The sequence below is a fragment of the Gallinula chloropus genome (assembly GCF_964237585.1).
Source record: "Gallinula chloropus genome assembly, chromosome: 6".
Classification (NCBI taxonomy): domain Eukaryota; kingdom Metazoa; phylum Chordata; class Aves; order Gruiformes; family Rallidae; genus Gallinula; species Gallinula chloropus.
The window spans coordinates 11,382,167-11,408,195 of NC_140091.1; the positions used below are offsets into that span (position 1 = coordinate 11,382,167).

The following is a 26,029-nucleotide window of genomic DNA, read 5'->3' on the forward strand; positions in this document are numbered from 1 at the left end:
CAATGGGGCCGTGGACACTCTGTACGCTCCCTCTGTGCTAAACTACCTGGATGGGAGCCGAAAGGCCCCAAACCAGTTTGTGCCTGTGCCTCCAGCATGCCTCATGTGAGGCAGAGGCAGCGCAGAGCTGCCCGCTGCCTGCTCTAACAGCCTTCTACCTGCTATGGGTAGCAAAGCAGAGCTCAGTGTTCCCACAGCCCAGAGAATGCAGGCTGAGCAGGCAGCAGGGTTAACCCCACGCAGGGAGGACACCACCGGGCTCCTAGAGCCAGGCAGGGCCTTTGCCAGAGGCACAGAGTGGAAATCTCCAAGTAAGGGTCCAGCCCAAATCAGCCCTTGCTGCCTGCAGGCCTCCCCAGCACACAGAGGGCAGAAGCAAAGCTGCATCCTTGGACAAGAACCATATTTATTTCACGGACACAGAATTGCACTGGTGGTTGATTCTACACACACCGGGGACAGGCAGCAGCAGGGCCCCGTGGGCTGGTCCAGGCCGCTGGGGTCAGAATTCACACAGAGAAATTTGTTTCTTCCGAGGGGGCCGACTGGGCAGCGGGATGGGGCTCTGCACAGCCAGGCTCCTGCTCCTGCTGCGGGGCAGCTCCCGCCCCAGTCAGGGATAGAAACATTAAATAAATATATACAGCACCTCTTGGGGCGGGCTGGAACAGGCTGGGTGGGACAGAGCTCAGTTGCCCATTTTTACTTTAGATGTCTAGAAAGAAAGAAGAAGATGATGTTAGGCCATGCCTTACAAACCCCAGCCCAGCACCCCAGTCCCACCCAAGCACCCCAGGACCATCCAGAAGCTGCACACAGCTCATCAGCCCCACCAACAATACAGGGGCATCATGAAGGGTGCACCCAAGGTGAAACACTCAGTGACAGCTGCTCAGAGCAGCCATCAAGAGTTTGCTCTGCTGCAAGAAGGCACAGCATGCTATGGGAAGCGCTGTGCCAGCCCAAACCTCACAAGCAGCCTCCGCATCCCAAGGGGAGGGCTGTGCTGGAGCACAGTTGTGTCTCCCTGGAGCTGAAGAGCACCCAGGGTGATGGGCACCTTGTGCTCCCATAAACCTGGGGGCCCCAAAGAGGCAGGTACCTGCAGGATAGCAACGATGACCCCGAACAGCCCTATGGCACTGCCAAAGATCTCCACGATCAGGATCTTGACGAAGAGGCTGGCGTTCTGGGCATCAGCCAGGGCAGCCCCGCTGCCCACGATGCCCACGCAGACCCCACAGAAGAGATTGCATAACCCCACGGTCAGGCCGGCCCCAAACATGGAGAAACCTGTGAGAGAGGAACACTGCGAGAGCAGGGGGTAACCCCCTTCTACCTGCACCAGGGTATGTTGCAGCAGCTCTGCCTTGAGGTGACAGAAGGCCCAGAGCTGCTCCAGGGCTCACCCCAGCTCCCACAGCTGCAGCCCAGGGAAGCAGCAGTGCCCAGCTGGGTGTGGGAGGGCCTCAAGAATAAGGAAAAAGCCACTTTTTGGCAGAAGACTCACATGTTCTTCAAATACCTGCAGCAGGCCACCAGTCAGTCAGAGAGGGTGGCTGTCAGGGGGTGGCAACACTCACAGCAATGGCCCCAGGGACTGACCAGTCCTTACCTGCATGGTAGTTCCTGGCTCCAATCGCCTCTGGGGTGACTGCAGAGAAAGGCTGAGAGAAAGCACAGGGTGTGGGTTAGTGGTAAGTCCGTGGTCTCCAGGAGAGGTACCCATCCCCAGAACAGCACAAAGCCACCACATTTTGGTCAGTGCTGGTCCTTGACTCATTGTCACTGGGCAGCTTCACCACACCTGCCTTGTGTGTGCTCCCCCAATCCATTCTTCAGTGTGGACAAGGGCCACAGCACAGACCACCAGTTCAGGGGCTCTCAGAGCCACAACAGTGTCTGAAGTCCCCAGAGGGCCACTGCTCACAACAGTGTCCCATGCCCAGCTGCACATCCCCACCGTGGTGTCCAGGCTAGCACAGGGCTGGCTGGGCAGCCCAGGCCCTCCCATACCTCAGCCATGTTGCTGATGACAATTGCCATGATGATCCCGTAGATAGCCACAGCTTCGCAGAAAATGATGCTGTGAGAGAAAGACAAAGTCTGAGCACAGTGTATCAGTCAGTCTGACCAGTGTCCCAGGCTCTGTCCCATCCTAAGCAGCCCCTGCCACTTTGCACCCCACCAGCCAGCAGCCTGACCTTTCCACAGCCGTGTGTGGGCCTGCCCCACTGCTGCCAAGGGCAGAAAGGCAGCCCAGCCTACCTGCTACTTTCCTCTCAAAAGGGGGGCTCCCAAACACGAAGGCTGGTGGTGTTGGGCCACCCAAGTAAGCTGTGATGGCCCTGCAGGAAGCAGGCCCAGGGAGCCCTGCCCCCCACCAGCACCCTTCTGGCCAGGGGAACCCTGCCTGTGGCAGGAAGTGTGATCTTGGTGTTTGTTGTGAACACACTGGGCTCATTCACTGAGTGACACGGCACAGCAGCACTCTGGCTCCTTTAAGGCTCTTTGTTTCAAAAGCAAACAGCATCAGCAGCTCAGCCAGGAGCCTCTCCCAGCAGCACCCATCTAGAGGTAGGCCAGGAGTGCCTGTGCTGGCCGGGACCTGCCTGCCCAGGCACAGCAGGAGCACTAACCCCGGGTCTGCACTTACCTCACCAGGTTCTTGGTTTTGATCCGAGGGGCTTTGACACCACCACCGATGATGCTGGAGCCTGTGATGTAAATCCCCCTGTGGCAGACAAGGGTGATTGGTGGAGAGCCTGGCACTCACACAAGGATTCAAAAGGAAAACCAGGATCTTGCAGCTGAGCAGAGAATTGGGCATCCAGCTGGAGGACACCGTGGGCTTGGCCTGTCTACCCCCAGGGTGTGAGTGGTCCCAAGCTCCACCACCTACACCAGCAGAACTTGGGGGCACAAGAGCCACCACTACACAGCCTGGGCTCAGGGGTATGGCTACCAGAGAGCCAGCAACATCCCTCCCCCCGCCCCCCCACCTCTCTACTGCCACTGCAGCCTGCATGGCAGTCTGCCCAGGCATCCCAGGAGGTCAGCAACCCAGCCCCACCGCCACAGTGACACACAGTTCCACACCCCTGCATGTAAACACTGTCCTGCCCTTGCCCTGCCGTGGAGAAACCGCAGTGTATACACAGCTACTGAGGTGGAACAGCAGGAGCCCACTGAAGAGCCAGCTCCACTCACCATGCAGCTCCCACCACAGACAGGGAGATGGCCAGGCCGATGCCCAGGTTGGACCACATGAAGGGGGAGGTCTCTGTCAGGAACCTGGAGAGGAAGAAGTGCTCCAAGTCAGCACACAGCCTGAGCCCCGTTACTCATAGTGCACAGCCCCAAAGCAGGTCCTTTCCATCTCCACCAGCCCAAGATGGGTTGGGCACTGACAGACAGTGGGACAGAAGAGTCCCTCTCTGCCAGCTGACAACCCAGGACCCTCACCCACATGCACTGAGCTCCTCTTTCCAAACCCCCACTGGGAAGGGGAAGTTGGGGTCCAAGGAGAAGTAGGAAAGGCAGTGATAGCTGTACCAGGACTCCATATGCAGCCAGCTGCACATACACATGGGCTGCATCTATCCTGCCTTATGGGTATCAGAACCCCTGTTCACCACAGCTCTTGTTCCCCCCTGCAACACAGGGACCACTGCCCATCACTCACAAGCAAGTCCACTGCTCCCTGTGGGCAGTGACAACGCTGCCCACCCTCTCACACAGCCCTCAGGATGCCAGTGTTTACAAGGAACTCACCAGGCCACATCGAAGCGGAAGCCCAGGTCAAATATTGTGTAGCAGATCCCTGGAAAGCAAGAGCCACATGGGAACCTTCAGAAAAGCACCAGCCATTTCCTCCCAGCGCTGCGAAGCCCCGGGCTGGAGGCTCCGGGGTGCTGCACCGCGTGCAGAAGGGTTACTGGGAACACTGTCTCAGGTGTGCCTCCCCCAAGACCTGCCCCAGTGATCCCAGCACTCCCACATCAGCTCAGGGCAGACAGTCCAGACCTGTGACACTCCCAGACCTCATCCCAGTCTTCACCCAGAAGAGGATCGTGGCGGTTATTGGGGCCCATTCTCTGTTCCCTGACCGTGCTGAGTGCCCACAGGTCACGCTGGGCTACACAAGCCTAAGAGTAACCCACAGCCCTGTGCCCCAGCAGTCTCTCCACTGGAGAGCCCTAGCACTGGGTGACCAGCTCTGAGCTCTTTTCTCTCACAGGGAAGGTGAGAGGAGTGAGGCCATGCCCTGACTGACCATCACATGCTGCTCCACCACCTGCTGCCCAGGAGCCAGTCAACACCAGGAGCTGCAGCTGCCCCCAGCAACCCCATCCCAAGGCTGTGGACATTCAAGACATGCCTGCTCTCTGCAGCTTCCTCCCCCCCAGGGTTAGTCATTTCCAGAGACATCTGTACTCCAACACAGGCAGGAGACACCAAAGCACTGTCCTGAGGAACCCAGCTTGCCTTGCTGTACCTTGCTCCTCTCCCCTGGTGCTGAACAGCCTCTGGGAGTCACACCCAGCAGCCCCAGCTCAGGCAGAAGTGCTTGCACTGAAACTCGGAGCTCCTGAGCAGGAAACATGGCTGCAGACCAGAAGAGACACTTGCTCTTTGGATGGCTCACAGCATGCAGTTGGAAAAGAGGGTGACCCAGCCCCAAGAAACAGATAAGTGCAGGCAGTATGGCACTGCCTGCTCCACAATAGATAAAGAGGGTGAAGGGACAGCTCTACTGTTGTTGACCAGAGACACTGGCTGTGTGACACCAGCCCTGTGTATGGCCAGGAAAAGAGGAAATTGGAGTCTTCTGAAATGCTTCAAAGCAGCAAAAAGGTCACTGCATGCATGCCACTGCTCCCTTTCCCTGGAGGACAGGGGTGATGGCAAGCCTGGCAGCAACACCCTGTGCCACAGGTTGGAGGAGCCCTTTACTGCCCATGGTTCAGACCTGCAGGACGGCTCATCCCATGGAAAGGCCCCAGTGTTGCAGTGCAGAGACACCCAACAGCCTCACCGCAGGCGTGTCCCCATCCTCCCCGTGTACTAAACCCCTCCACACACCCCCAGCACACCAGGAGAAGATGCAAGCACTGTGAGGCAAGCCAGCCCCAAAATGGGAAGTGGTCCTGCTTGTCACCCCTCCCATAGGCACAGCTGGGGTGTCCCCTCCCCTGCAGCACCCCGTATGGATAAGGAATGGAGCCACTACAGCCAGTGAGTGCACAGGGAGGCTGCACCCTAGTCCACATGCCTGGTGACCTTCAGGGATGATCTCTACGGTGCCGGACCTAGCCGGTCTGAGACTTGTGTTTTGGCTTTGCTGCTTGGTTGGCAGAGCAGGAACTGAAGGCAGCGAGCCCCAGCTGCCCCCACCCCCCAGGAGCGGTAAAGAAGAGACACAACCAGCTCAGGGCAGAACTTTGGGGCACCTTCCATTCTCTTCTGGATTCATATACAAAAGAAACAGGGCAAAAGACGCTTTCCTGTGAGCTCTGGCTCCCAGCCCTGAAGACAGAAAAGGGCCAGGGCAGCAGGACCTGAGCACCAAAGCAGGGCTCAGAACAAGGAGGGAAAGCACAAAGGCACTACTGCAACACTGTGCAGAACGAGACCACTTCCCACTTGTGCTTTCCCCCAAAAGGGATTGCAACAGGGCAGGGGAAGTTAAGAATATCAGGGCTCAGCTTGTTGAGATTTTCCGACAGCGTCAAGTTCACCACACATATCTGCACCGGTATGAGCTGCATGAGTCAGAGGCCAGTAAGGAAGCTCTGGGCCTGGCACTGGGTTCATCAGGCCCTGGAAACACGAGGGACTGAGACACCCTTCACTTCTCACTTGGTATCTCCCCTCACCCAAGCGCTGAGGAAGGAGCTGAGGTCCCTCCAGCCTCTGCCTGGCTCACGGTCACTTTGCCCTGCACTGAAAGAGGAAATCACCAGCAGCTCCAGCACAAAGCCTTCCCACCACCCCTTGGGCATAAACTCCATCCTCAGTGCTGCTGAGTCCATCAGCCCCAGAGGCTGAGCTGCCCTAAGGCACCACACACCAGCTCTGTGGCCATCCAGACAAACTTGCCCCTTTCCTGAGGTTGTGCCAGCCACAGCTTGGCATAGCAGGAGGGCAAAACCCCTCTGTCCAGGGGACACAGACCAGCACCCACCTTTACCTCCCCTGATCCATCAGACCCAAACACGGCCCGTGACTGGCTCCAGCGCCTTTCCGCTCCCACAGCCCCCCACCCCCCCCCCGCCCCCCAAAGCTGCTCGAGTCAGACAGGCTGCCGGCACCGGGAACAGCAGGTGGCGGGGATGCGGCACTGCCGAGGGGGACCCGCCACTGCCGAGGGGGACCCGCCACTGCCGAGGGGGACCCGCCACTGCCGAGGGGGGCTGCCCTTTGGGGTGAGCAGCTCAAAGCGCCGGCGGGGACACGTCCGGGCCGAGCGAGGAGCCGCACCGGCGGCAGCAGCTCCCCGGCGGGCCCCAGGCCTGTCCCCCCGCCGCTTCCCCGGGGCGGCTCAGCCAGCACAGGACGGGCAACGCTGCACCCCCCGGGATCCCACAGCACCCCCCACCCCGCCTCCTCCGGAGCAGGGACACAAACCCGAGCTGCTACCGCCTCACCCCCACAGCCCCCTCCCGCCTCGGGCCCGGCCCACAGACACCCCCCCCCGGGCCCGGGCCTTTCCGTGACCCACCGGCCCCTGCCGCCCCGCGACCTGCCGCCCCGCCCGGCCCCCGCCGCCCGGCCCCCGCCCCGGCGCTGACCGACGCCCAGCATGGTGGTCCAGAAGGCGAGGCCGAGCCCCGAGTACAGCAGCGCGAGCCCCGTCATGGCGGCGGCGACGCGGGACGGGCCGGAGCGGAGCGGGGCCGGAGGGAGCTGCCGGGCGCGAGCGCGTCACCTGACCCGCGCACGGGCACATGAGCGGAACCGCAGCGCCCCGAGCGGAAGGAGAATGACGCAGGCGCTCTCATTGGCTGCGCGGGCCCTACAGCGCCGGGGGAACTACCTAGACCAGAACGCACCGCGAGAGCGCCGCTCGCCATTGGCTGCCCTCCCGCTCCGCGCCCCCGCCGTGAGGGGCGATAGGTCCCCCTCCGCCGGAGGCGGGATTTCCGGGAACGGGGAGGGCGGTGTCGACTTCTCATGGGCCGGCTCCGCGCCCTGGCCCGGAAGCGGCCTCGGGGGCCGCGCGTGGCGGGTCTGCTGCTCGGCCCCGCGGCGCCATGGCAACGGCCTTCAGCAGCGACGGGGAGGCCGCGCTGCGGCGGGAGCTGGGCCCGGTGTCGGCGGCGCCGCCGCGGGAGGACCTTGATGGCTTCTACGAGATGGGCCGGGCGGCCGGCTTCGTGCGGGACGGAGGCTTCCGCAAGGTGAGTGGGGCCGGGGTTGGAGCAGGGTCGGAGGCTGCGGGCCGCCCACCCTCTCCCGGGGCCTCGCTCCCGGGGCCCCGCTCCTGGTGCCTTACTCCTGGTGCCTGCCCCCCACCCCCCCCCGCCCCAGGTCGCTCTCCAGTTCCCCGACGAGCTCCTGGCGGACGCGGCAGCGGTGGCGGCCCGGATGGAGGCGGCGACCGGCGCCGAGGTGTACGTCCTGGGAGACACCACGTATGGCAGGTCGGTGCGGGGCTGCGTGGGGCAGCCCTGGGTTCCCACACGGGCAGGAACGGGGCTGCCCGTCCCCGGCCTGGCAGGGCTGAGGGCTGGAACTGCCGGATTTGGGCCGGGGAGAAGGTCTAAGGGAGGAGGAAGAGCTCCGCGGTGCTGGGGCCGTCTGACACCGGGTTCTCCCCACAGCTGCTGTGTGGATGAAGTTGCCGCCGCGCACGCGGGTGCCGAGGCGGTGCTGCATTACGGCCCGGCCTGCCTCAGCCCCTGCAGAAAGCTCCCGGTGCTGCACATCTTCGGGCGGCAGCCCCTGGATATCAGGCGTTGCACAGAGGCCTTCCGGGAGCTCTATCCTGATCGGCAGAGCCATGTGGTGGTGCTGAGTGATGTGGTCTATGCCCACGCAATGGGTGAGTGCTCTGGGGTAGAAAGAGGGTCTCGGGTGCTGCTCTGAGCTCTGCAGAGCTGTGCAGGGGAGAGGCAGCAGCAGGCAGGCAGTCCCCAGACACTGCCAGCCTTGACTTCTGATCTCTCCTCTCCCCTAGTTTGCTGTTTAGCTTTCTGTGGGTCAGGTCTGTGGCCATGTTTCGTTCTTACTTGTCTCTCCTTCAGGTGAGCTGGAGCAGCAGTTGTGCCCGGAGTACCCCAATATCGTTTTCTCCAGGGTGGTGTGTGAGGACCCTCCTGGCCCCACACTGCCTGGGGAGGTGCGGCAGTTCGGTCGCCGGTTCCTGGTGGAGGCACCAGGAGGGCTGCAGGACTGTGCCATGTTCTACGTGGGAGCTGAGGGCCTGGCTCTCACCAGCTTCATGCTGACCTGGAACTGCTGCCCCTTCAGCTCCTTCAACCCCGCCACCGGCTGTGGCCGCCGCGAGACCCTTAACATCAACCGGGCCCTGATGCGACGGCTGTACCTGGTGGAGCGGATCCGGGATGCGCAGGTGGTGGGCATCCTGGTGGGCACCCTCGGCGTGGAAGGCTACCTGGCTGTGCTGCAGCACCTCCGCAAGCTTCTGCACCGGGCCGGCAAGCGTAGCTACACACTGGCTGTGGGAAAGCCAAACCCTGCCAAGCTGGCCAACTTCCTGGAGGTGGACATCTTTGTCCTGGTGGCCTGTACTCAGAACTCCCTGCTGGACTCCAGTGACTTCTACCGGCCCGTTGTGACCCCCTATGAGCTGGAGCTGGCCTGTAACCCAGCCCGTGAATGGACAGGGAACTACCTCACTGACTTCCGAGACCTGCTGCCAGGTAACAGCTGGAAATCAGCTGCTCCAACACCTTCCTGAAACACATCCTGCCCTGCTCCCCTGCCTGGAGGCCGCAGTTGCCCTGGCTCCATGCCAGCCAGAGGATAGACACGAACACCAGGCTAACATGACCATTTGCTGGCAGGTGCCTGTGCGCATGTGGAGCTCCCACCGGCCGTCCCTGCAGCAGAGGCTGTTCCTGACATCTCGCTGATCACAGGGGAGATGCGTGCTGCCCACCTCTGCGACCCCCTGGCCCCCCAGCTGCCCCCCAGTACCACACTTGCCTGCAGGGACCAGACGCGGGCCCTCGCGGAGATCAGCCCTGCTGGTTTGTGTCTCGGTTTCATGGTGGGGCTGAGCCATGGGGCAGGGCTGGTGCCCCTTCCTTGCTTCCAGTAACAATTCCTTTTCTCTCTCCTCGCAGCCTCCTTCCTGGAGTCCCGCAGCTGGCGGGGCCTGGAGCAGAACCTGGGGCAGACACCTGTCTCCAAGGCTGTGCAGGGTCGACGAGGGATTGCCATTGCCTATGAGGACGAGGGGCATGAGCAACCCTGATTCAGCAGCAGCATCGGCAGGAGCAGGATGTGTGCGGGGGCCCAGGCATAGCCTGCCACTGGGTGTCAGATGTGTGAGGGGCTCAGCAGGGTCCAGACCTGCCACAAGCTGGCCCCACGCTGGATGTGGCCTTGGGTCAGTATTACTGTGGTGGGAGAGCAGGAGTTGCACATGTGTTTGAGGATGCCTACAGCACCCCTGGGCTCGCAGCCAGGCAGTCACTTGGCCCAGACCTGGCTTCTGAGGGCTCCCAGTTCAGGACACCTTTGGCTCGACATGGAAAGGTCACAGCTTCACGTGAGCTGACAGCACCAGGACTTGAGGCTTGTCTAAGCTGCTGCTGGTAGCTCCAGCCAAACCAAAAAGGACTTATATGTGAATTGTCTTCTAGAATAAAACAGGGGCTGAGCAGCGGGGTGATACCCGGCATCTCACAGCAAGAACACAGCTCACGGTGCCTGCTTGGGGAGTTCAGCCCTGTGCCTCAGCTACAACTGGCCCAGGAGATTAGAAAACCCAAAGTAGGACCCCCCTATTTACAGGAAGGGCTGGGAGCTAAGGCAAAGGTGAGTGGGCTCCAAGTGCAACTTGCTCTGCAGAATGCAAGAGAGGTCGAGGAACCTGCAGTCAGGGGGGATGGAGTCTGGCCCCTGGCCACCATGGGGTTTCTGCTCCGTGACATGCCCTGGCCAGGCAGACCACAGGAGCAGGGGTGGGGGGGGGAGGAGGGGTGGGTTTTTGCTGTCCCTTCTGCAACCAGGATATGCTGAGGCACCCCAATTTGGATGTTAATCCCTTCCTGCTGGGTTTTTTCCCAGCAACAGCAAAAGGCAAAGTCCACTCACCACAATAATGACAGCCACTACGTAGAAATATTCTTAATATAATTAGGTGCAGGGTCTCCCCCCTCCCAACCACACACGCACAAATGAGCAGGGGGTGAGCCCCCCCACTCAGCCAGCTGCTGCCACAGAGGCAGCCTCCCTGCTGAGGGGCACAGGCACCCCACAGGGAAGGGCTGAGGAAGGGCTGGTTAGCCCGGGCACAGGCCACCCCGTGCTGGGACAGTCCTGCCTAGGCTTCCCACCCTCGCCACCGCCTCCTGCAGCCGGCACTCCCGTCCCCTGCGAGGGGGGAGCATGCTGGGGGGGAACAAAGATGCTGACACCAAGATGCAGCCACCAAATCTAGCTGAGGAGCGTCCCAAGTGGGTTAATTCTAGGTGGAGGGTTATTCTACGAGCCGTACTGCAGCAGGGTGGGGAGGATGGGGGGGGGGCTTCCTTGCGGGGAAGAGCTGGTCCGGGCAAACTGTCCGCGGTCCTGGGCAGGTGCTCAGTAGTCTGCTGTGTACTCTGTGCCATGCAGCCCTCGGCACAGCAGGGTGAACTCCTTCACCATCTCCTTCACTCGCCGCTTGTTCACACGCTCTCTGCTAAGACAGAGGGAGGGGGGTGAGCATGAGTCGGGAGGGGCACTCCAGGCCTCCAAGGAGGGTCGTTCCCACCACACGCAGGGCACAGCCGCCACGGGGAGGGACCCACAAACCTGAGGATCTGCTGGCTGAAGGTCTCCTTCTGCTCGGGGCTGACGCGGGCTGAGGGGAAGCCGTCCTGCTGCATGGCCTCCTTGATCCAGACACTCAGGTAGCTGAAGCAGTGCTTGTTCAAGGCAAAGAGGATTTCTGCAAAGTGATCCATGAGGCTGCGGGAAGCCTGGCCACCAACACCCTGCGACAGAGCAGACTGCTTAGACACCAGCATCACCCTGCCTGCACCCACCCACGCTGCTACACTGTCTGCAGGGGTGCTGCTCAGGAAAGCAGCTGAGGAGCTTGTGGTCTCAGTGTCTCTCACCTCCAGCACTGCCTGCAGCAACACTTTGCCGTTCTCATGCACGACCTGTCCCACCGGGGCGATCTCTCCGCAGCGGGGAAGCAGCTCCGTCTGCAACACAGAGCCCGGCCTGCTCAGTGCCAGAGAAGGCTCCACACTGCAGCACCCTTACCCAATTTGCAGCCCCACTCCTGCCCTGTCAGCTTTGGGGGGGGGGGGGGGGGGGAGGGAGGGGAGAGGAGAGCGGGGGGGCGTGTTGCATGATGTCCATGATACTCACAAAAAAGCCACAGGATGCTTTGACTGTTGGGGCCTCAGGGAACTTGAGCGAAAGGACACCTGTGGGTAGAGATTGCTCTGGTTAGGAGCCAGAAGCATTGCAAGCTATCCCAGCCCAGCCCTGTGGCCCCCAGGTCCTGCCAGTCTGGCCCCAGGTCCAGCCAGCCAGCTCCACAGGAGTAGGCTGGCTTCTCAGCAGAGTGATTTGGAGTGTGTGCCCATAGTACTCACCACACTGAAACACAGCTTTGACATCCAGGTTGCTACACAGGAAGAGGTCCGGCTTCCGTTTCAGAGCCTGCAAGGCACACAGACAGGCAGCATAAACCCAGCGCTGCAGAGGCAGCCAAGAAGCCTCCGAGGAACCCAGTGCCCCAGACAGCCTCTGCCTGGATGCACACTTACCTGGGCACACCCACGGTAAACAGCAGATTCACACAGTAGCGCAGGAAACCATCGCTTTCCCCCCGCCCCAAGACAACGTCACTCAATCAAGCAGCCAGGCAGCCTGCTGTGCTCGAGGAACGCTGACCCCAGAACCTGAGGATAGACACCCCTGTGGCATATACACAAACCCTTCAGCTGCAGAGCCAGGACAGAGGGCTCCTGTCCCTCCAGAGCAGGCAAGGCAGCAGCAGTGCTCCAGGGCCAAGGACAGTCATGTGGGGCCCAGCAGAGCCCAGCCACCTGCCTGCTTTGCTCATCTCCTCTTAAAGATGCTGATGTCCCCAGGCTCACAGCAACTGCTTCGAGCAATAACCCCAGACTGGACCAGCAGCTTGCTCTGCCTGGCCTCCAGGGCAAAGAAGACAATGAGATGCCAACGCTGCTTGGCAGTTCCTGAGCAGCACATAGGCAGTAGATCACACAAGTTTTGGATTTTGCTGCTGCACAGTGATTTCACCAGCCACTGTGGGGGTCAGGCACTGCTGTTGGGGACACCCTGCGCTGTGGCACCCTCTGCAATGGCTCAGTCCTCCTGTGCTGACACAAGACAGTTACTGGACAGAAATGTTTCAGCCTGTACCTTCCACTCCATAGGAAAGGGCTCTGTAAGGTGGCCACCTTACAGGTGCCCTGACCATGCCCACAGCTGTGGGCCAGCACTGGGGGTGGCAGCCATGCCTCCTGCCCAGCTGTCACTGTAGCACTGGGGACAGCAGCCACAGCACTGGCGCATCCCCACTCAGTGCCTGGAGCTCAGAGAGCAGAGTACCAGGGCAGGCAGCCCTCAGATTGAGCTGGGTGCAGGGCCACTACCCCCTCTGAGCCTGCTCCCAGGGATGAAAGCAGGGCTATCTTGCAGCCAGCAGCACCCAGAATGTGTAGCCATCTGCCCACAGCCATGGTCTCTATTTGGAACAAAACGGACTTATTTCCCACCCCTTCTTCTCCAGGGAAAGCCCGTGGCCATCTGCCCACTGCAGAGAACATATGCTAGAAATCAAGAAACTGAGGAGCATGTTTCAGGGTTACCCCATCTCCTTTCTGAGCCTTTGTATCACACGCTGCAGGAGAGGACTCGGGTTTGGGTACCAAAGGCATCGCTGCACCAGGCAGAGACGGCACCATCGCAGGGACCTGCTTCCCTGCCAGACACAAGCAGAGACGTTCACGGGGTGATGAGCCACGTTGTACCTGTGTGTGTATCTACAGCCTGCACACACCATCCCTCCTGACACGCTGGCACTGACATCAGAAGGCTGGCTAGCAGAGGGGCCACTCATCACGGCGGCTGCTGCTGCCTTGTCACCCCCATACTGGACAAACACTTGGAAGAGATGTTGCAGTTTGGGCCATGGGAGACTAAGCCTGGTGTGGTCTCCGGAGTGGTGACCACCAGCCTCCCCCCCCCGCCCCAAGCATGCTGTTCAAGAGCAGCTGGCTCCTATGATACCACCCAGCTGCAGGTTCCTCTGCCCTGCCAAGGGGCCAGGTTTGATCCAAGTCCTGCACACTCCAAGACTGTTCAGCTGGCACAAGTTTCCCAACGTGTCAAGGTTGCCACCTACCTGCAGGGTGCTTCTCCCAGCCAAACCAGACCCGAGGCAGGCAAAGCCCCCCAAGCTCTCCTGCAGGCTCACTGCAGCATCTGCTCTTCACTCCCTCAGAGCCACAGGGCAAGGCATGCCAATACTGAGAGGGCTCCTTCCCACAGGACACCTCCACCAAGGGAATTGATAGCACAGGCTCAATCTGGGCACCCATGTAGACAGAGATGCTTTTTACCCCCATGAGATGGGGCCCTGGGGAGCTTCTGCCATTAGCAAGCACCACTGGGTAGGTCCAGCTGCTCTTTCCCAGCACTAGGAACCCTGTCCAGCTCTGCGGCCTCTTTCTGCCAGCCTGTCCTCCCTGTCTCCTGCCCGAGCAGCTCTCCTCACATGCTCTAGGATGGGGACAGACCTTTAAGTGCTTTCAAATGTCTACCTCTTGTCCTCCACTGCAGCAGCCACTGCAGAAGTAGGCACTGGCTCTCTGGCAAAGGCTGTCCTGCAGGCTGGCACAGAAAACGTTTTCCACGGTAGCTAGGAGAACCCCAGACAGGTCATCAGAGCAGACTCCTCTTCTGTATTTGGCCCTTCAAAGGCAGGCAGGCACAGAGGGGACACCAAACCCTACTCCTCCATCAGAGGGGACAGTGGGGGACTGCATGGTCAGTTCCTGCAGCTCACAGAGCACACAGATCAAGGTTTGCCTGGCACCACCACCTCTTCCCAGACCACGTGCCTGGCAGAGCAGCGCCTCCAGCTTTGGAAAGGGCACATGAGCTTGGCTAGGCACTGGAGCCAGGGAGGAGCAGGCAGCCCCTGTCAGACAGGTAGAGAGGATGCTGAGCCCATGTCTTCCCTGGGGCTTTATGACTCCAGCTGGGGCAGGCATGGTGGAGAACATAAGGACTGCTGTGTGCAGCCTGGAGCAGGCCAAGAAATGAGGCAGGGGCAAGATGGCAGTGGCTGGGCCATCACAGAAGATCAGTCCTGCATCTTCTACCCAGGCCAGCCACATTTGCCTGGTCTGACCCCGGGCTACTGATTATGGGAGGTCACCACAGCTCCTGAGGTCCATGCTGGTATGGAGATGTGCTGGGGTGGGTGCAGCCCCAGTCGGAAAGCAGTCTGGAAAGCCCCAAAATCCTACTTGTAACCAGAAGCATGCACATGAGCTGGCCAGGGAGCTCCCAAACACCAGAACCTGCCAGGTTTTGCCAGTGCAGACTGGGGTGTAAGCCCCAGCCTGAGAACAGAACTCACTGCAAAGGGTGCCGGCTCCCCTCCTCACAGCACAATGGCAGACTTGTTACTTTATGTTAACTTTGAGCAGTAACAGCAACTCCAGGCTCTCTGGCATCTCTAAGACATTTTGCTTAAGCCAGCAAGCTCTTGGGACCGGCCAGCCTTTGTCAAGAGCAGATGGCCAAGTAACATGGCCAAACAACCAGCCACACCAACTGGGAAGCCCCACGGGCTGCAACCAAGCCCAACTGTACTGTAAAGTCAACTGAAATCCTGTCACAGAGAGAGAGAAGGCTCCCGGTGAGCTGGTGACACAGGGCTGATGTGCAGGTGTCAGGAGGTAGGAGAGTATTTGCTGGCAGGAGAGGACAAAGCCACTACCTTTAAAGAGAAAACAGACAGATCTGAAACAGGGAAGATGATATTTCCACTGAGGTGATCAAGCACAGGAGCAGCCCATCAACAGAAAGTCTCCACCTTGACACATTCTTGGGTCTAAACCTGCTGCTGCTGCTCTGGAAGATGCATTACTTCACCAAGGGTGAAGGTGGAGCATACTGGGATGTAAACAGCCTCCACCACACGCAAATCAGATCTGAAAAGATCTGTAGCTCCCTCTGACTTAAATCCTTGGATACTCAACACCATCACTGCAGAGCATGGTCCTCTGGAAGAGGACAGGCTGGACCCACCTCTGCCATGAGACAGCTCTTGAAGTCCTGAGAGCAGGAAGCCAAGCAGGGCTGGTAAGGCCATTTCTTGGTGGGTTTCAAAGCACCCTGCCCCACCATCAGCCAAGGGAGAGGAGGAAACCTTGAAACAAATCCTACAGTGAGGAGAGAGGATGGGGATAAGGATCCTTTGGTCTCCATGGGGTTGCTGGAATAAAAAACCCAGGAAAACATCAGGTCTTGAGTGGGGGGTGGTGGGCTGGCAGCACGATGTCAGATGTCTCTCAGTGATCCAAGACAGAGCAGCCTCTGAGCTGCTCCTGCAGCAAGGTCTCTGAAGGGCACAGGCTGTCCGGAGATCGGCACGCTGGAGACCAGGCCAGCCGCCAGCACACTGCCCCAGCGTTGCTTGTGGATCCTGCCCATGAGGACAGCATGTAGCAGCTTCCCAGCAGCTGGGATGGGGGGTGTTTGCTCTCTCAACACACCCCATGGAAGTGCAGCCCAGTTGCACTTTTCTCCCCAAGAGATCACTAACGTGCCATGTCCAGACGCAGAGAGAAGGCAGCACACCCCAAGGCAGAGGGAAACTCAGCACTTTCCACAGAAACAACAAATGGAAGGTCTCTCAGTTTCATCTAATGCCCTACCCCTGGCAGGATCACCTCTACCTGCACTCCAGGAGCAACAGGCTCGTTGAGTACTTTCAAGCCCACCAAGTGACAGCAGGTCCCCGAGTGACCTTCCAGTTCTTCCCCACACTCTTACAAAGCTCTCCTACTGTTTGTCCCACTCAAGAACAACAGGAAAGGGGGGGTTTTACCTACAACTGGGGCATTACCTTTTACACACTCGTGCAGCTCCTCAGGCTCCCTTCAACCCTCCTCACCATGTGTTCAAGGTGGTCATCTTCCCAGATGCCTTTCTCTGTGCTCTCTGGTCTTTGTCTACACAAATGGTGTGCCCCAAAGTGGGCTCAGTGCTCAAGCAGAGGTCCCACCAGCACAGAGTGGCTGGGGAGGGCACCTCCATGAGCCTCACACACAGACCACATTGACCATCCTCCCATCATGTTCAAAACCCCTGTTAAAAGGTCACAGCTTCCAAAACTGGCGCTGGCAACAGCTGCAAACACTTTCTGATAACCTCAGTTATGTTACGTCTTTCAAGATGAAAAGCAGAGAAGAAAATGCTGCAGTATGTCTTGTGAGATGTGATGGGTGTTAAGGTGAGACCCTTGAGGAGCAGATCCTACACAGGGGTGGAGGTGCAGCCCCCTTGCCCACTCTATCCCAGAAGACCCGCATGTGGGTCAAGCACCTGTCAGAGGGGGCTGACAGCCAGGGCACGCTAGGCATGCCTGGCACCCTTCCTGGGCTGTGAGCAAGGGCAGGATGGATACAGCTTAGGCAGCTGCCTGGGTGGGTCCTGCACAGCCACCAGGCCAGCACGCACGGGTAGAGGTCTCACCATTACAGAAACAAAGCAGAAAGTGACTGCCAAACCCCTTCTTACCAACACCAACCTACACACGTCTCTGATGGGGGACATCAGGGCTTCTCTCTCCAGGGCCATGGTGGGCCAAGGAGCACGCTGGGCTCCTGCTGCTCCCAACAGGTGCGGATACACACAGCGTGGCACCAGCCTTGCCGTCCCACCACCAGCAGTGACACCAGCGCCAGCCCCACGAGCCAGCCCCCAGCCCCCGCCGCGCTGACGCAAACCATCCTCATGTACCACCGAGCCAGCGGCACGGGACTGCCCCTGGGCTGCAGGTGCAGGAGCTGCCACTGCCATGAGAGGCTGCCGGGGTGGGGGGCAGCGTGGCACCCCAGCAGGCCCAGGTGCCACCACAAACATGTTGCTCCAAGCAAAACCCCAGCAGCTGCCTGCTACAGCGGGCAAGGGCTTCCTCCCACCAGCCCTGGGGCAAGGCAGCCAGCTCAGCCCATCTGTGCTCAGGAGGACCCATTGTGGGGCAGGCAAACGGGTCAGAAAACATCCACTTAATGCTCTGATTTGTCTGTGGCCCGGGGGCCACCGCAGCAGCAGCCCCCAGCGCCCCGCACCGGCTTTGGCGAGGTGAGGGGGTGGCAAGCTGGAGGCTGCCCTGCGGAGGTGGGCGCTGCCCTGGGGATGGTGCGAACCCAGAACTAAAGGAGAATGTTTTGTTTTCAACTTCCACGGAAACAGATGGAGAAACTCGATATTCAACTAAAAGGAAAAAAACGTTGTCAACAGAAAGCTAAAAATAGGTTTAAATTGAATTAAAAAGAGAAAGAGAGAGAACAGAAAGTGAATGAATAAGAAACTAAAACACACCTGTGCCAGGAGTTGCATAAATGAATCAACAATATCAGGATGATCCCTGGGCCCTAAAATATAATAAAGATGTAACTTAAGAGAAAAATCATACAAACAGCAACTCAACATCATATAGTTATGTGATACAGAAAGAATTTACAAGTGAAAACAGGAGTGTAAGGGAGGAGGGTGTGTGGGGAAGGGGATGGGCAACATGAGCAGCTTGAAGCAAGTTAAAGAAACAAAACATACAAAAAATCATGAAACTTGGAGAACCCAAGAACAGAAAGAAACTGCAAAGGAAAGGGTCTGAAGCCCCAGGGTCTCCAGCTAGCACCTGGGTGCTGCAGAGCCAAGGAGATCTTCGTGTCCTTGGGGAGGGAGAGGAGGAGGAGCAGGGGCTAGCTGGGCACCATCTCCACAAGGAGAATTAGAGTTTTTGCACTGTGGGGACTGAGCGGGTGTCTTCAGAGCACCGTTTGGTCCTGAAAGATAACTGCAAGTGAACGACAACACCTCGGCAAACGCTTGACAGGCCCAGCCGGGCTCAGGCGTGCACATGCTTGTCACCAGCACCAGCTGCTCAGGAGCCCCTGGCACAGTCGCCCTCCCGCCCCGTTCCCAGATGCTCTCTGAGACCCTGAGTCCAGGACCCTCCTGGGGGGCTCTCCTCCAGCATCCTGCTGGGAGAGAGTGGCTCAGTGCCCAGAGATCTCCATGCCAGCACCACTCACACCCTACCTTAGCTCCTGACCGTGCACAGACGTGTCTTGTCCCCTGTGGGGTCAGGCCTTCCCCCCCCAACCTCCCACTGCCCATGGGCTCAGCAGAAGGGGCTCACCCTGCTCAGGGCTGGCTGCCCACCGAAGGGGACCCACGGGGCGGGTGGGAGCACACAGTCCTGGGCACGCAGCGAGCCGCTCGCCTGAGCAAAGCTTGTGTCCAAGTGTTGGCACAGCTCAGGCTCTGCCCCCTCCCCTTTCCTCCTGCAGACATGCCTGCTGCTGCCCAGAGGCATCGCCGCCTCGCTGGGCACCCAGCCAAAAGGGTTTCAGCACAGACACATCCACAGGCCGCTGGCAGAAGATCTTGGGGTAAGCCTGGCTTGCTTGCCGCTGACCCCAGGGCCACCTTGGCACGGCAGGATCAGCTCAGACCCTGGCATGATGATGAAGGGGTCCTCACGCCTCTCCCACCTCAGCCTTGAACCGGGGGATGGCATCACCCCAGCCAGCACCCAGCTGTGAGCAAAGGGCAAGACTCTTTGGGGGATGGCATAGGGAGGTGCTGAAGGCCCAGAGCCAGCAGCTCCAAGGTGTATTTGTCCCTGTCATGGGCTAAGTCACCAAGAGGCTGAGGGAACCAAGGTGTGGAAGGGCCTGTCCTAACCCCATTTGCTTTTTGTAGGGGAGCAGCAAGCCAAAGAAGGGCCCCTGCCCTGTGGGAGGATGCCAGCATCCTCAGCATCACAGCAGTGACTCGGTGGCCAGCAGTGACTCTGACAAGGCCGTTTCCCAGATGCTCACACACACATCCTCCTGCTCATGCGAGGGCTTGATTCCTGGTCACTACAAGCAGTGCTGGCCCCCAGAGGAGCCCTGGAATCTCCCAGGGAGCACAACCTCCATGCCAAACAGGACTGGAGCTCCAGTTCAACCCCTCCAGTATGCAACACCAGCCCTTCTGCAGAAGTGGGGCTGTCACGGCGGTCCAGAGTCTCGCCTGGGGATTTCCTGCTTCTCCTGCCCTGCAGGGAAGGTACCCACCTTCCAGGGTTTGGGATGAATCCAAGAAACAGAGATGGCCCCATTAGCTTAGCTAGGAGTGAAACAGCCATTCCTGGTAAGACGCCTCCAGACTCCATGCATGCAACAGCCTGACAGCCCCAGCACGAGGAAGAGTCAATCCCACGTACCTTGCTGGAAGAGGGTCAGCGTGACTGAGGTAACGAGCAAGAAGAGGGCCTTGATGGGAGGGAAGTGGGCAGGCTCATGAGCGAAGATGTGAACCAGCTGCAAGAGAGAGGAGGACTGAAGCTGCTGCTGTTCCTGCACACCCACAGCCTCCCTGGGGAAGCAGCAGCCCCAGCCCCAAGCACGGCTCCATACCTGCCGGGTGAGGTCGATGGCAGAGGCTTGGGGGATGGTGCTGTACATCTGCCCCAGCATCTCACACAGCTGAGGCACCATGGGGGCAAAATCATCCAGAAGGGTCTTCACAGACTTCTCAAAGATGGCACAGACAGACTGTGAGAGAAGGACCGTGTAAGCAATAGGCATCAGGAGACCTCTCCCAGGGAGGACAGGGCTTGACAGATGGGAGAGAAGAGCTGGCAATGGGACAGGGACCAGCCAGGAAGAGGGCTCAGACCCGCTCTGGTACTGTTGCCTGCGGCACAGGATGCCCCCAGACATTTCCCACTGCTGCAGGAAGGCTCCCCAGGGGTCAAGGGGAAGCTGGGACATTGCACATGGGCACTACTGGGCTGAGTGGGCTGGAAAAAACACAGATGACATATGTCCAGCTCAGGGCACAGCTCTCCCTTTAAGCAGCACAGGTTTGGTAGACTCCATCTCCTGTGTCCCTGCTGATGGCAGAGGCTCTCTACCAGGAGAGGAGCAGAGCTGATGGGGGCACAAGACAGACAAGAACAGCTGGACAATGCTGGTGACAGCAACCAGCAAGGGTCTAGACACCCAAGAAAGGGCGCCATCCAGTGTCTGTCCTTTGCTGTCCCCAGTTCAGGTCAGCAAGGACAGGCAGAGCTGCAGGCAGTACACAGGAGGATCCTGGTTACCTCTACCACCTGGGCATCATTCAACCACTTGCTGAGGACCTTCTGTATGAGCTGGAAGACTTGCTGCAGAACCACCACCACCTGTAAGGAAGAAGTGAAGAGAATTGGCCCCCATGGCACCAGGCAGGGGAGATTCAAGCGTAAGCATGGCCAGAACTCAAACCTTTGGGCCCTGCTGCCTCCCCCTCCACAGCTGGGCAGCTCTCTTCCCTGTTGAAGCAGCCTGGCACAGCTCCAAGCTGGCAGGCAGCGCCCAGGCTGTCCTCCCCAGCAGGTCACCTCTGTCCACCTCAGAAGCAGCAGGATGAGCTGAAGGAGTTATTTCAAGCTGGAATGCTCTAGCACTACCCTCTTTGCAGTGCACATTGCATTCCTCATCAACCCCCTTCTGCTTCCAGCACCACCAGTAAAGACTGAGGCTTTGGCAAAGAGCACTGAGCTACTGCTCTGCTCACCGGGTTGGGTCCTTGCTGCGCTGGCATCTTCTTGACCTCAGTGCTTTCATGGTCATCATCGTGGTGGCTGATGTCTAGGGTGGTGAAGAGGTTGGAGAGGAGGCCTAGGATGTGGATGATGGCCAGCTTGTTGGAGGGATTGGGCTGTGAGGGAAAATAAAGTCAAAGCCTGACACGGACAGCACTGCTGAACCAGAGTCATGCCTCCAGGATCCTGAGGAACCAGGACTGCAGAGACAAAGGGCCAGTGAGGGTTTCCCTGCACTGAGCTCTCTCAAGCACACATTCAGGGGTGTTGCTTCAACACAGCAGCTCCAGGGCTGCATCCAGAAGCCGGTTCTGGATGGAGGTACCATGAGAGCACTCACCATTTCGTCAGCCAGCTTTTCCAGCTGCTGGATGTAGGGGGTGATCAGGGAGTGCAGGTTCTTCAGGATCTCCTCCACTTGCAGTGCAGAGAGCAGGAAACCAAGAGCCTGCATCAGCCACATGCACTGGCTTGTCTGGGACAAAGAGGAGACACAACGTGGCAGGTCACTACTCAGCCTGCAGCCCTAGTGCCCTACACACACGTGCCCTGGTGTGCTGCAGCTCTGGAGCAGCTCTCTCTGGGTCACACAAGGCATGTCTCACTGCTGGAGAGGGAAGCAGCTCCCCACCAGTGTGGCAGACCACCATCACCTGCTCCCTGCCCTGCAACCCACCAAGGAAAAACCAGTTGGTGCGCAGAGATCTCCATGCTGGCACCACTCACCCTACCTCAGAGCACCATCCTTTGCACAGCCTGTCCCAGTCCCTGTGAGGACAAGTGTCCCACCCCATCCTGGTCACAGGCACAGCCTGGGCTCTGTCCCTTCTTAGTCCTCCTGAAGGCATGCCTGCCACCTCAGCATCCTTGGGTTTGGAGGGACTGGGAACTGCTAGAGCTAAGCCTCCATAAGGGCTTCCCTCTCTCTGGGGACATACTCCCTCGGCATGACCCCAACCTAGGCGAGCCCAGCAGCACAGGGAGAGGCAGCCAGCAAGGTGCTACTGGCCCTGCATGAGCTGCCTGCAGTGCTGAGCACTCCTCTGGGGACACCCCAACTTGCGATGGCACCCCTTGTGCCTTCAGTTGAGCACAACTAAGGGGTGCAGGGGGGACAAGAAGGACCAGCCAGAGGTGTGAGCCAGCTCCTCTTACCTTGTGAATCTGCTTCATCAACACCTCCTGCCAAAGGGGAGACAGAAAAAGGAGGGTGAGTGCTGCAGAAAGCCCCTTTCTTTCCAGGAGGCAGGACTGATACAGAAGGTCAAGACAAACAAAACCAGCATGGGCACAGACAAGCAGCGTGCATGCCCCATGACCTGCCACAGTCAGGGAACAAAATCCTTGTCCCCTGGCAAGCTACTGCCCTAGCCAGGCCCCTCAGCCACACAGCAAGGGGAGCTCCTGGCTTAGATGGGCTCTGCAGCAGGACAGCTCAAGGAGCCAAGGTCATCCAGGTCTTCCTTACCACAGTGATGGTGTCCCCCAGATTCTAAGAGCAGAGACTCATCCCCTCCCCTGGCTCCTTTCTTCTCCAAACGCACCCTGGCTGCTCACTCAAGCCCAGCCCTCCTCCTAGTGCCCTGGGACTCTGGATCCCATCTGCCCCAAATCTTGAAAGCCAAGAAAGACCATGGGACAATCTGCCCCAGCACAGCAGGCACCAGCATGGTCTCCACAAGCAGACTTGAACACCAGGATGCTCCCCAAGATGTCAGCAGCAGCACCTGCTGCCTGAAGGGTGCAGAACTGGCACGATGCCAGGCTTACCAAGGCAAATGAAACCCCAGGGAAAGGATGGATGCCCCAGCAGACCCCCTGGCAGTCACGTCTGCTGCTGTTTGCCATTTCTGCACTCACAGCAGAACAGACAGCCCAGCACCTGCGTCTGCTGGCCTAGAAACAGGACAGACAAGTCCCCCATGCCAAGCCAGATGCCCTGAGCTTTGCATCCCCTGCCCTGACCCATGCAGAGGAAAGGGTGTGCACAGAACACATCCCATGTGTCCTGGTTTTGGTCAGGATGGAGTTAACTTCTTTTGTAGCAGCGGATGGAATGCTGTGTTTGGGTGTTAAAATGAAAGCAGTGCTGATAACACCCTGATGTTTTTAGTTGCTGTCAGACAGTCAAGGACTTTCTCAGCTCTTCATATCTCTATTTATGAGAAAGGAGGGGACGAAGCCAGTACAGGTAACCCAAACTGGTCAAAGAGGGTTTTCCATGCCAATTCCGTCCTGCTCAGTATAAAGGGGGGCTGATGGGAGGAGGAGCTGGGGCGGCTCCAGGACATGCAGTTTTTGGGGGATGGTCAGGTTCTGGGACGGCTCTGGGTGGCACGGCCTGAGCTGTGGGTTCGGTGAGAAACTGCATCGTGTATCAACAGCTTCATATATTTTTGCTCTAAAGTCTTATTAGCATTGTTATATTGTATCTTTCTGCTATTCTAGTAAACTGTCCTTATCCCAACCCACAGGCTTTTAGTTTCTTGGTTTTGGGGTTGTTATTTGCCCCTTCCTTTTCCCTTCCCTTGCCTCACACCCCTCCCCTCCCCCCCCCCTCTTCTACCCCTTCTCTTTTCCTTTAAAGAGCAGGCAGCTGCATGGATCTCAGCTCTCAGCTGGGGTAAAACCACGACACCGTGTTACCACGGATGTTCATCTGCATCCAGCTCCTACCTGCGACACGGCAACGATGTTGGCGGCATAAGGCGGCAGGTCGTACTTGCACTCACGGCAGATCTTCTTCAGGGTGGAGACGCTGGAGATGGAGAGCTCAGGGTTGCCCAAGGCTTGGAGCACCAGCGGCAGCACGTTGTTAATCATAACGGGGTGATCAGCCAGCCACTCCGACAGAGCCCCTGTGCACACAGAGGGGATCAGACCACAGGACCACACCACAGGTCCTTGCTCCCACATCCTGGGATGCTTCGCTGTGCTTTGGGCTGCTGTTAGTGCTGGGCAGGAGCGGTCTCAGAGGGGCTTCCCCTTCCCCAGCCCAGCCCACACGTGCGCAAAGGCCTCACCGATAGTGAACATGACGGTGTCAGCGAGCTGCACGTTGCTGATGCTGATTCGGGGAATGAGGCCGATCAGTCCTGGCACCACGTCCGAGTAGTTCACGTCGATGGTCTCAGCGATGGACTGGAAGCCGTAGAGCAAGGCCTCCGTGTGCTGCCAGGGTGGGAGAGGCAGAGTCAGAGCTGTGTGCTGACCCCTGATGCCCACCCCAGCCCTGGGCACTAGCTCAGTTCCCCTGCAGCAGCTAAAAGCTGACCCCTGGGCAGCGCTAAGGACAGGGAAGCAGAAGAAGACCTGGCCCCTGGGTCCCCTTGCTCACCTGCCACGTGGATGGCTGCTCCGTGTTGGTCAGGAGACGTCCCAGTTTGTCATAGAGGCTGCTCAGGAGCTCAGCGCCCAGCATCTCATACACATACATCAGTGTGTCAGAGATATCCACCCTGCAGAGAACAAAGAGGGTTTCCAAGCATTGTCCCCAGCCCCTGCAGAGTGCTCCATGCTCAAACACGTTTGAGCCTGCACAAGGATGCTGCCCCAGCCCAACACAGATTGCTCCCAGGGCTTCTCAGGCAGGACAATTGGTGCCATCCCAAAACACCAGCTCACGTCTGTATCACCACCACAGCCAAAACAGCTCTTGGTGGAAGCAATCTCCTTCATATTCCTCCTTAGGTGTCCCCAGAGTGCTCAGGCTCCTGGGATGCAAGATGCTGCCTGCATCCTCACCTGCCTGACAAGCAAACCCACCCCCAAGGCTAAAGTCACATCCAGGCAGGGAGCAAGGTGCTCTGCTGCTGCTACCCAGGGAATGGCATGCCCCAGGTGTACCTGTATATCCGGAACTGCTCCTTCTCGTCTGAAGACCAGAATCCATACTCCTCATCAGAAGGGAACTGGGCTTTGTGCAGCAGCACGTCCACCAGCTGGAAGTAGACAGGCCTGTAGACCTGCTGGTACACTGCCTGCTTGTCTGGCTCAAAGGAGAGGATGTCATCCTGGTGGCAGGAGGAGGAATACATCAGGTGTTGCAGAGGAAAGAAAATGGAGCCAGTATGTCTGCTGTACAGAGGGCTCAGGGGCATCTTCCAGGGCTGGTGGGACCAGCACTGGGGGTTGCGTTTCCAGCTCCATGTGATGCTGAGCCCTTCTGCAACAGCAGCGTTAACTGGAGCCAAGATGACAGAAGCCCCAGCAGCTGGGCGGGCCCTTGGGCATTTGAGGACAGCGTGGTTACAGCGGGGTGGCACTGTCCTGCTGTGTCCTAGGCTTGAAGCATGCCTGCATCAGGAGCACATATGCCTTGGACCCCCATGAGGCAGGCTGGGATGGGTTCCTGGAGAGCACAGTGCTGTCCTGCCTGCACCTGCATCCTCAGACCCATCAGAGGAGGAGGAGATGGGAGCCTCAGACGGGCCCTGTGGAGCAGAGGAGCTGCCAGTATGGTACTGATGTTACAGAACCACAGCATTGCCCCCCTCCTTGCCCATGCTCAGCCATGCTGCATCAGATTGCAGATTAGTAGATCTGGGGGGACGAATGGGGGCTAAAAATAGAGCATGACGTGGCACAGCTGCTCTGTTGGCGCAGGGAACTCTGGCCCTGGGAGAGGGACCCTATGCTGGGCAGCCACCAGCAGCCCCCAGCCCTCACTTTCCTCCTCCAAGAGACCATGGCTGCCAGCCTGGCAGCACGACCTAGCCTGCAGCAAGCCAGCACGTGCTCTCCTCCCTGCCTGCAGCCAGTGCAGCCACGCAGCAAGGAGCTAAACAACCAGGGCTGCTGCTGGAAAAAAGAAATTAGCATGAAGTTTTAATTAGTTATGTTAACAAGGCACTTAAAAGCTGGCTCACACTTTCCAGGAAGATGGGGGTGGATAAAGCAAGCTCCAGGGCCAGCATTTCTGAGGTATGTGCCCTGCAGTGGCTGCAAGTGCAGGGTGAGGAGCTGGGGGGGTCATCAGAA

General features: G+C 58.9%; 3 protein-coding genes across 5 annotated transcripts in view; 1 reads left to right on the plus strand and 2 right to left on the minus strand.

The window, feature by feature from the left end:
- Nucleotides 1-386: 386 nt before the first annotated feature.
- ATP6V0B (ATPase H+ transporting V0 subunit b) lies at nucleotides 387-6,919 on the minus strand. The gene is made up of 8 exons (XM_084266186.1): nucleotides 6,795-6,919; nucleotides 3,775-3,823; nucleotides 3,211-3,294; nucleotides 2,657-2,734; nucleotides 2,017-2,086; nucleotides 1,616-1,667; nucleotides 1,103-1,293; nucleotides 387-715 (listed from the first exon to the last, which is right to left on the minus strand). The coding sequence occupies exons 1-8, from the start codon at nucleotides 6,859-6,861 to the stop codon at nucleotides 689-691; spliced, it is 618 nt and encodes a 205-aa protein (XP_084122312.1). The 5' UTR covers nucleotides 6,862-6,919; the 3' UTR covers nucleotides 387-688.
- Nucleotides 6,920-7,256: 337 nt separating this feature from the next.
- On the plus strand, nucleotides 7,257-9,882 carry DPH2 (diphthamide biosynthesis 2; the record flags this gene model as incomplete). The annotated part of the gene is made up of 6 exons (XM_084266081.1): nucleotides 7,257-7,403; nucleotides 7,534-7,646; nucleotides 7,827-8,047; nucleotides 8,250-8,888; nucleotides 9,033-9,218; nucleotides 9,315-9,882. 6 exons carry the CDS (start codon nucleotides 7,257-7,259, stop codon nucleotides 9,443-9,445), a joined length of 1,437 nt encoding a protein of 478 aa, XP_084122207.1. The 3' UTR covers nucleotides 9,446-9,882.
- Nucleotides 9,883-10,318: 436 nt separating this feature from the next.
- The window catches only part of IPO13 (importin 13), a 31,740-nt gene continuing 16,029 nt past the window's right edge, over nucleotides 10,319-26,029 (minus strand). For 2 of the 3 annotated variants that reach the window (XM_084266116.1, XM_084266114.1), the window contains 16 exons: nucleotides 24,896-25,062; nucleotides 24,387-24,507; nucleotides 24,073-24,220; nucleotides 23,726-23,907; nucleotides 22,205-22,231; nucleotides 21,390-21,524; nucleotides 21,022-21,165; nucleotides 20,567-20,647; nucleotides 19,878-20,015; nucleotides 19,685-19,781; nucleotides 17,788-17,840; nucleotides 11,790-11,856; nucleotides 11,560-11,618; nucleotides 11,301-11,390; nucleotides 10,993-11,174; nucleotides 10,319-10,879 (listed from right to left, as the gene is read on the minus strand). In XM_084266116.1, coding sequence (XP_084122242.1) covers nucleotides 10,780-10,879; nucleotides 10,993-11,174; nucleotides 11,301-11,390; nucleotides 11,560-11,618; nucleotides 11,790-11,856; nucleotides 17,788-17,840; nucleotides 19,685-19,781; nucleotides 19,878-20,015; nucleotides 20,567-20,647; nucleotides 21,022-21,165; nucleotides 21,390-21,524; nucleotides 22,205-22,231; nucleotides 23,726-23,907; nucleotides 24,073-24,220; nucleotides 24,387-24,507; nucleotides 24,896-25,062 — 1,791 coding nt within the window. In that variant the 3' untranslated portion in view covers nucleotides 10,319-10,779. The remainder of the gene's footprint in view (nucleotides 10,880-10,992; nucleotides 11,175-11,300; nucleotides 11,391-11,559; nucleotides 11,619-11,789; nucleotides 11,857-17,787; nucleotides 17,841-19,684; nucleotides 19,782-19,877; nucleotides 20,016-20,566; nucleotides 20,648-21,021; nucleotides 21,166-21,389; nucleotides 21,525-22,204; nucleotides 22,232-23,725; nucleotides 23,908-24,072; nucleotides 24,221-24,386; nucleotides 24,508-24,895; nucleotides 25,063-26,029) is intronic. The other variant, XM_084266115.1, reaches the window with a different exon arrangement.

Bases quoted from the DNA above. Each gene is read 5' to 3' on its own strand.
- ATP6V0B (XM_084266186.1), bottom strand. From the start codon at position 6,861: ATGACGGGGCTCGCGCTGCTGTACTCGGGGCTCGGCCTCGCCTTCTGG. The intron at 3,824-6,794 runs GTCAGCGCCGGG...CTTGCTTTCCAG, and splicing joins GACCACCATGCTGGGCGTCG to GGATCTGCTACACAATATTT. The intron at 716-1,102 runs GTACCTGCCTCT...CTTTCTTTCTAG, and splicing joins TCATCGTTGCTATCCTGCAG to ACATCTAAAGTAAAAATGGG.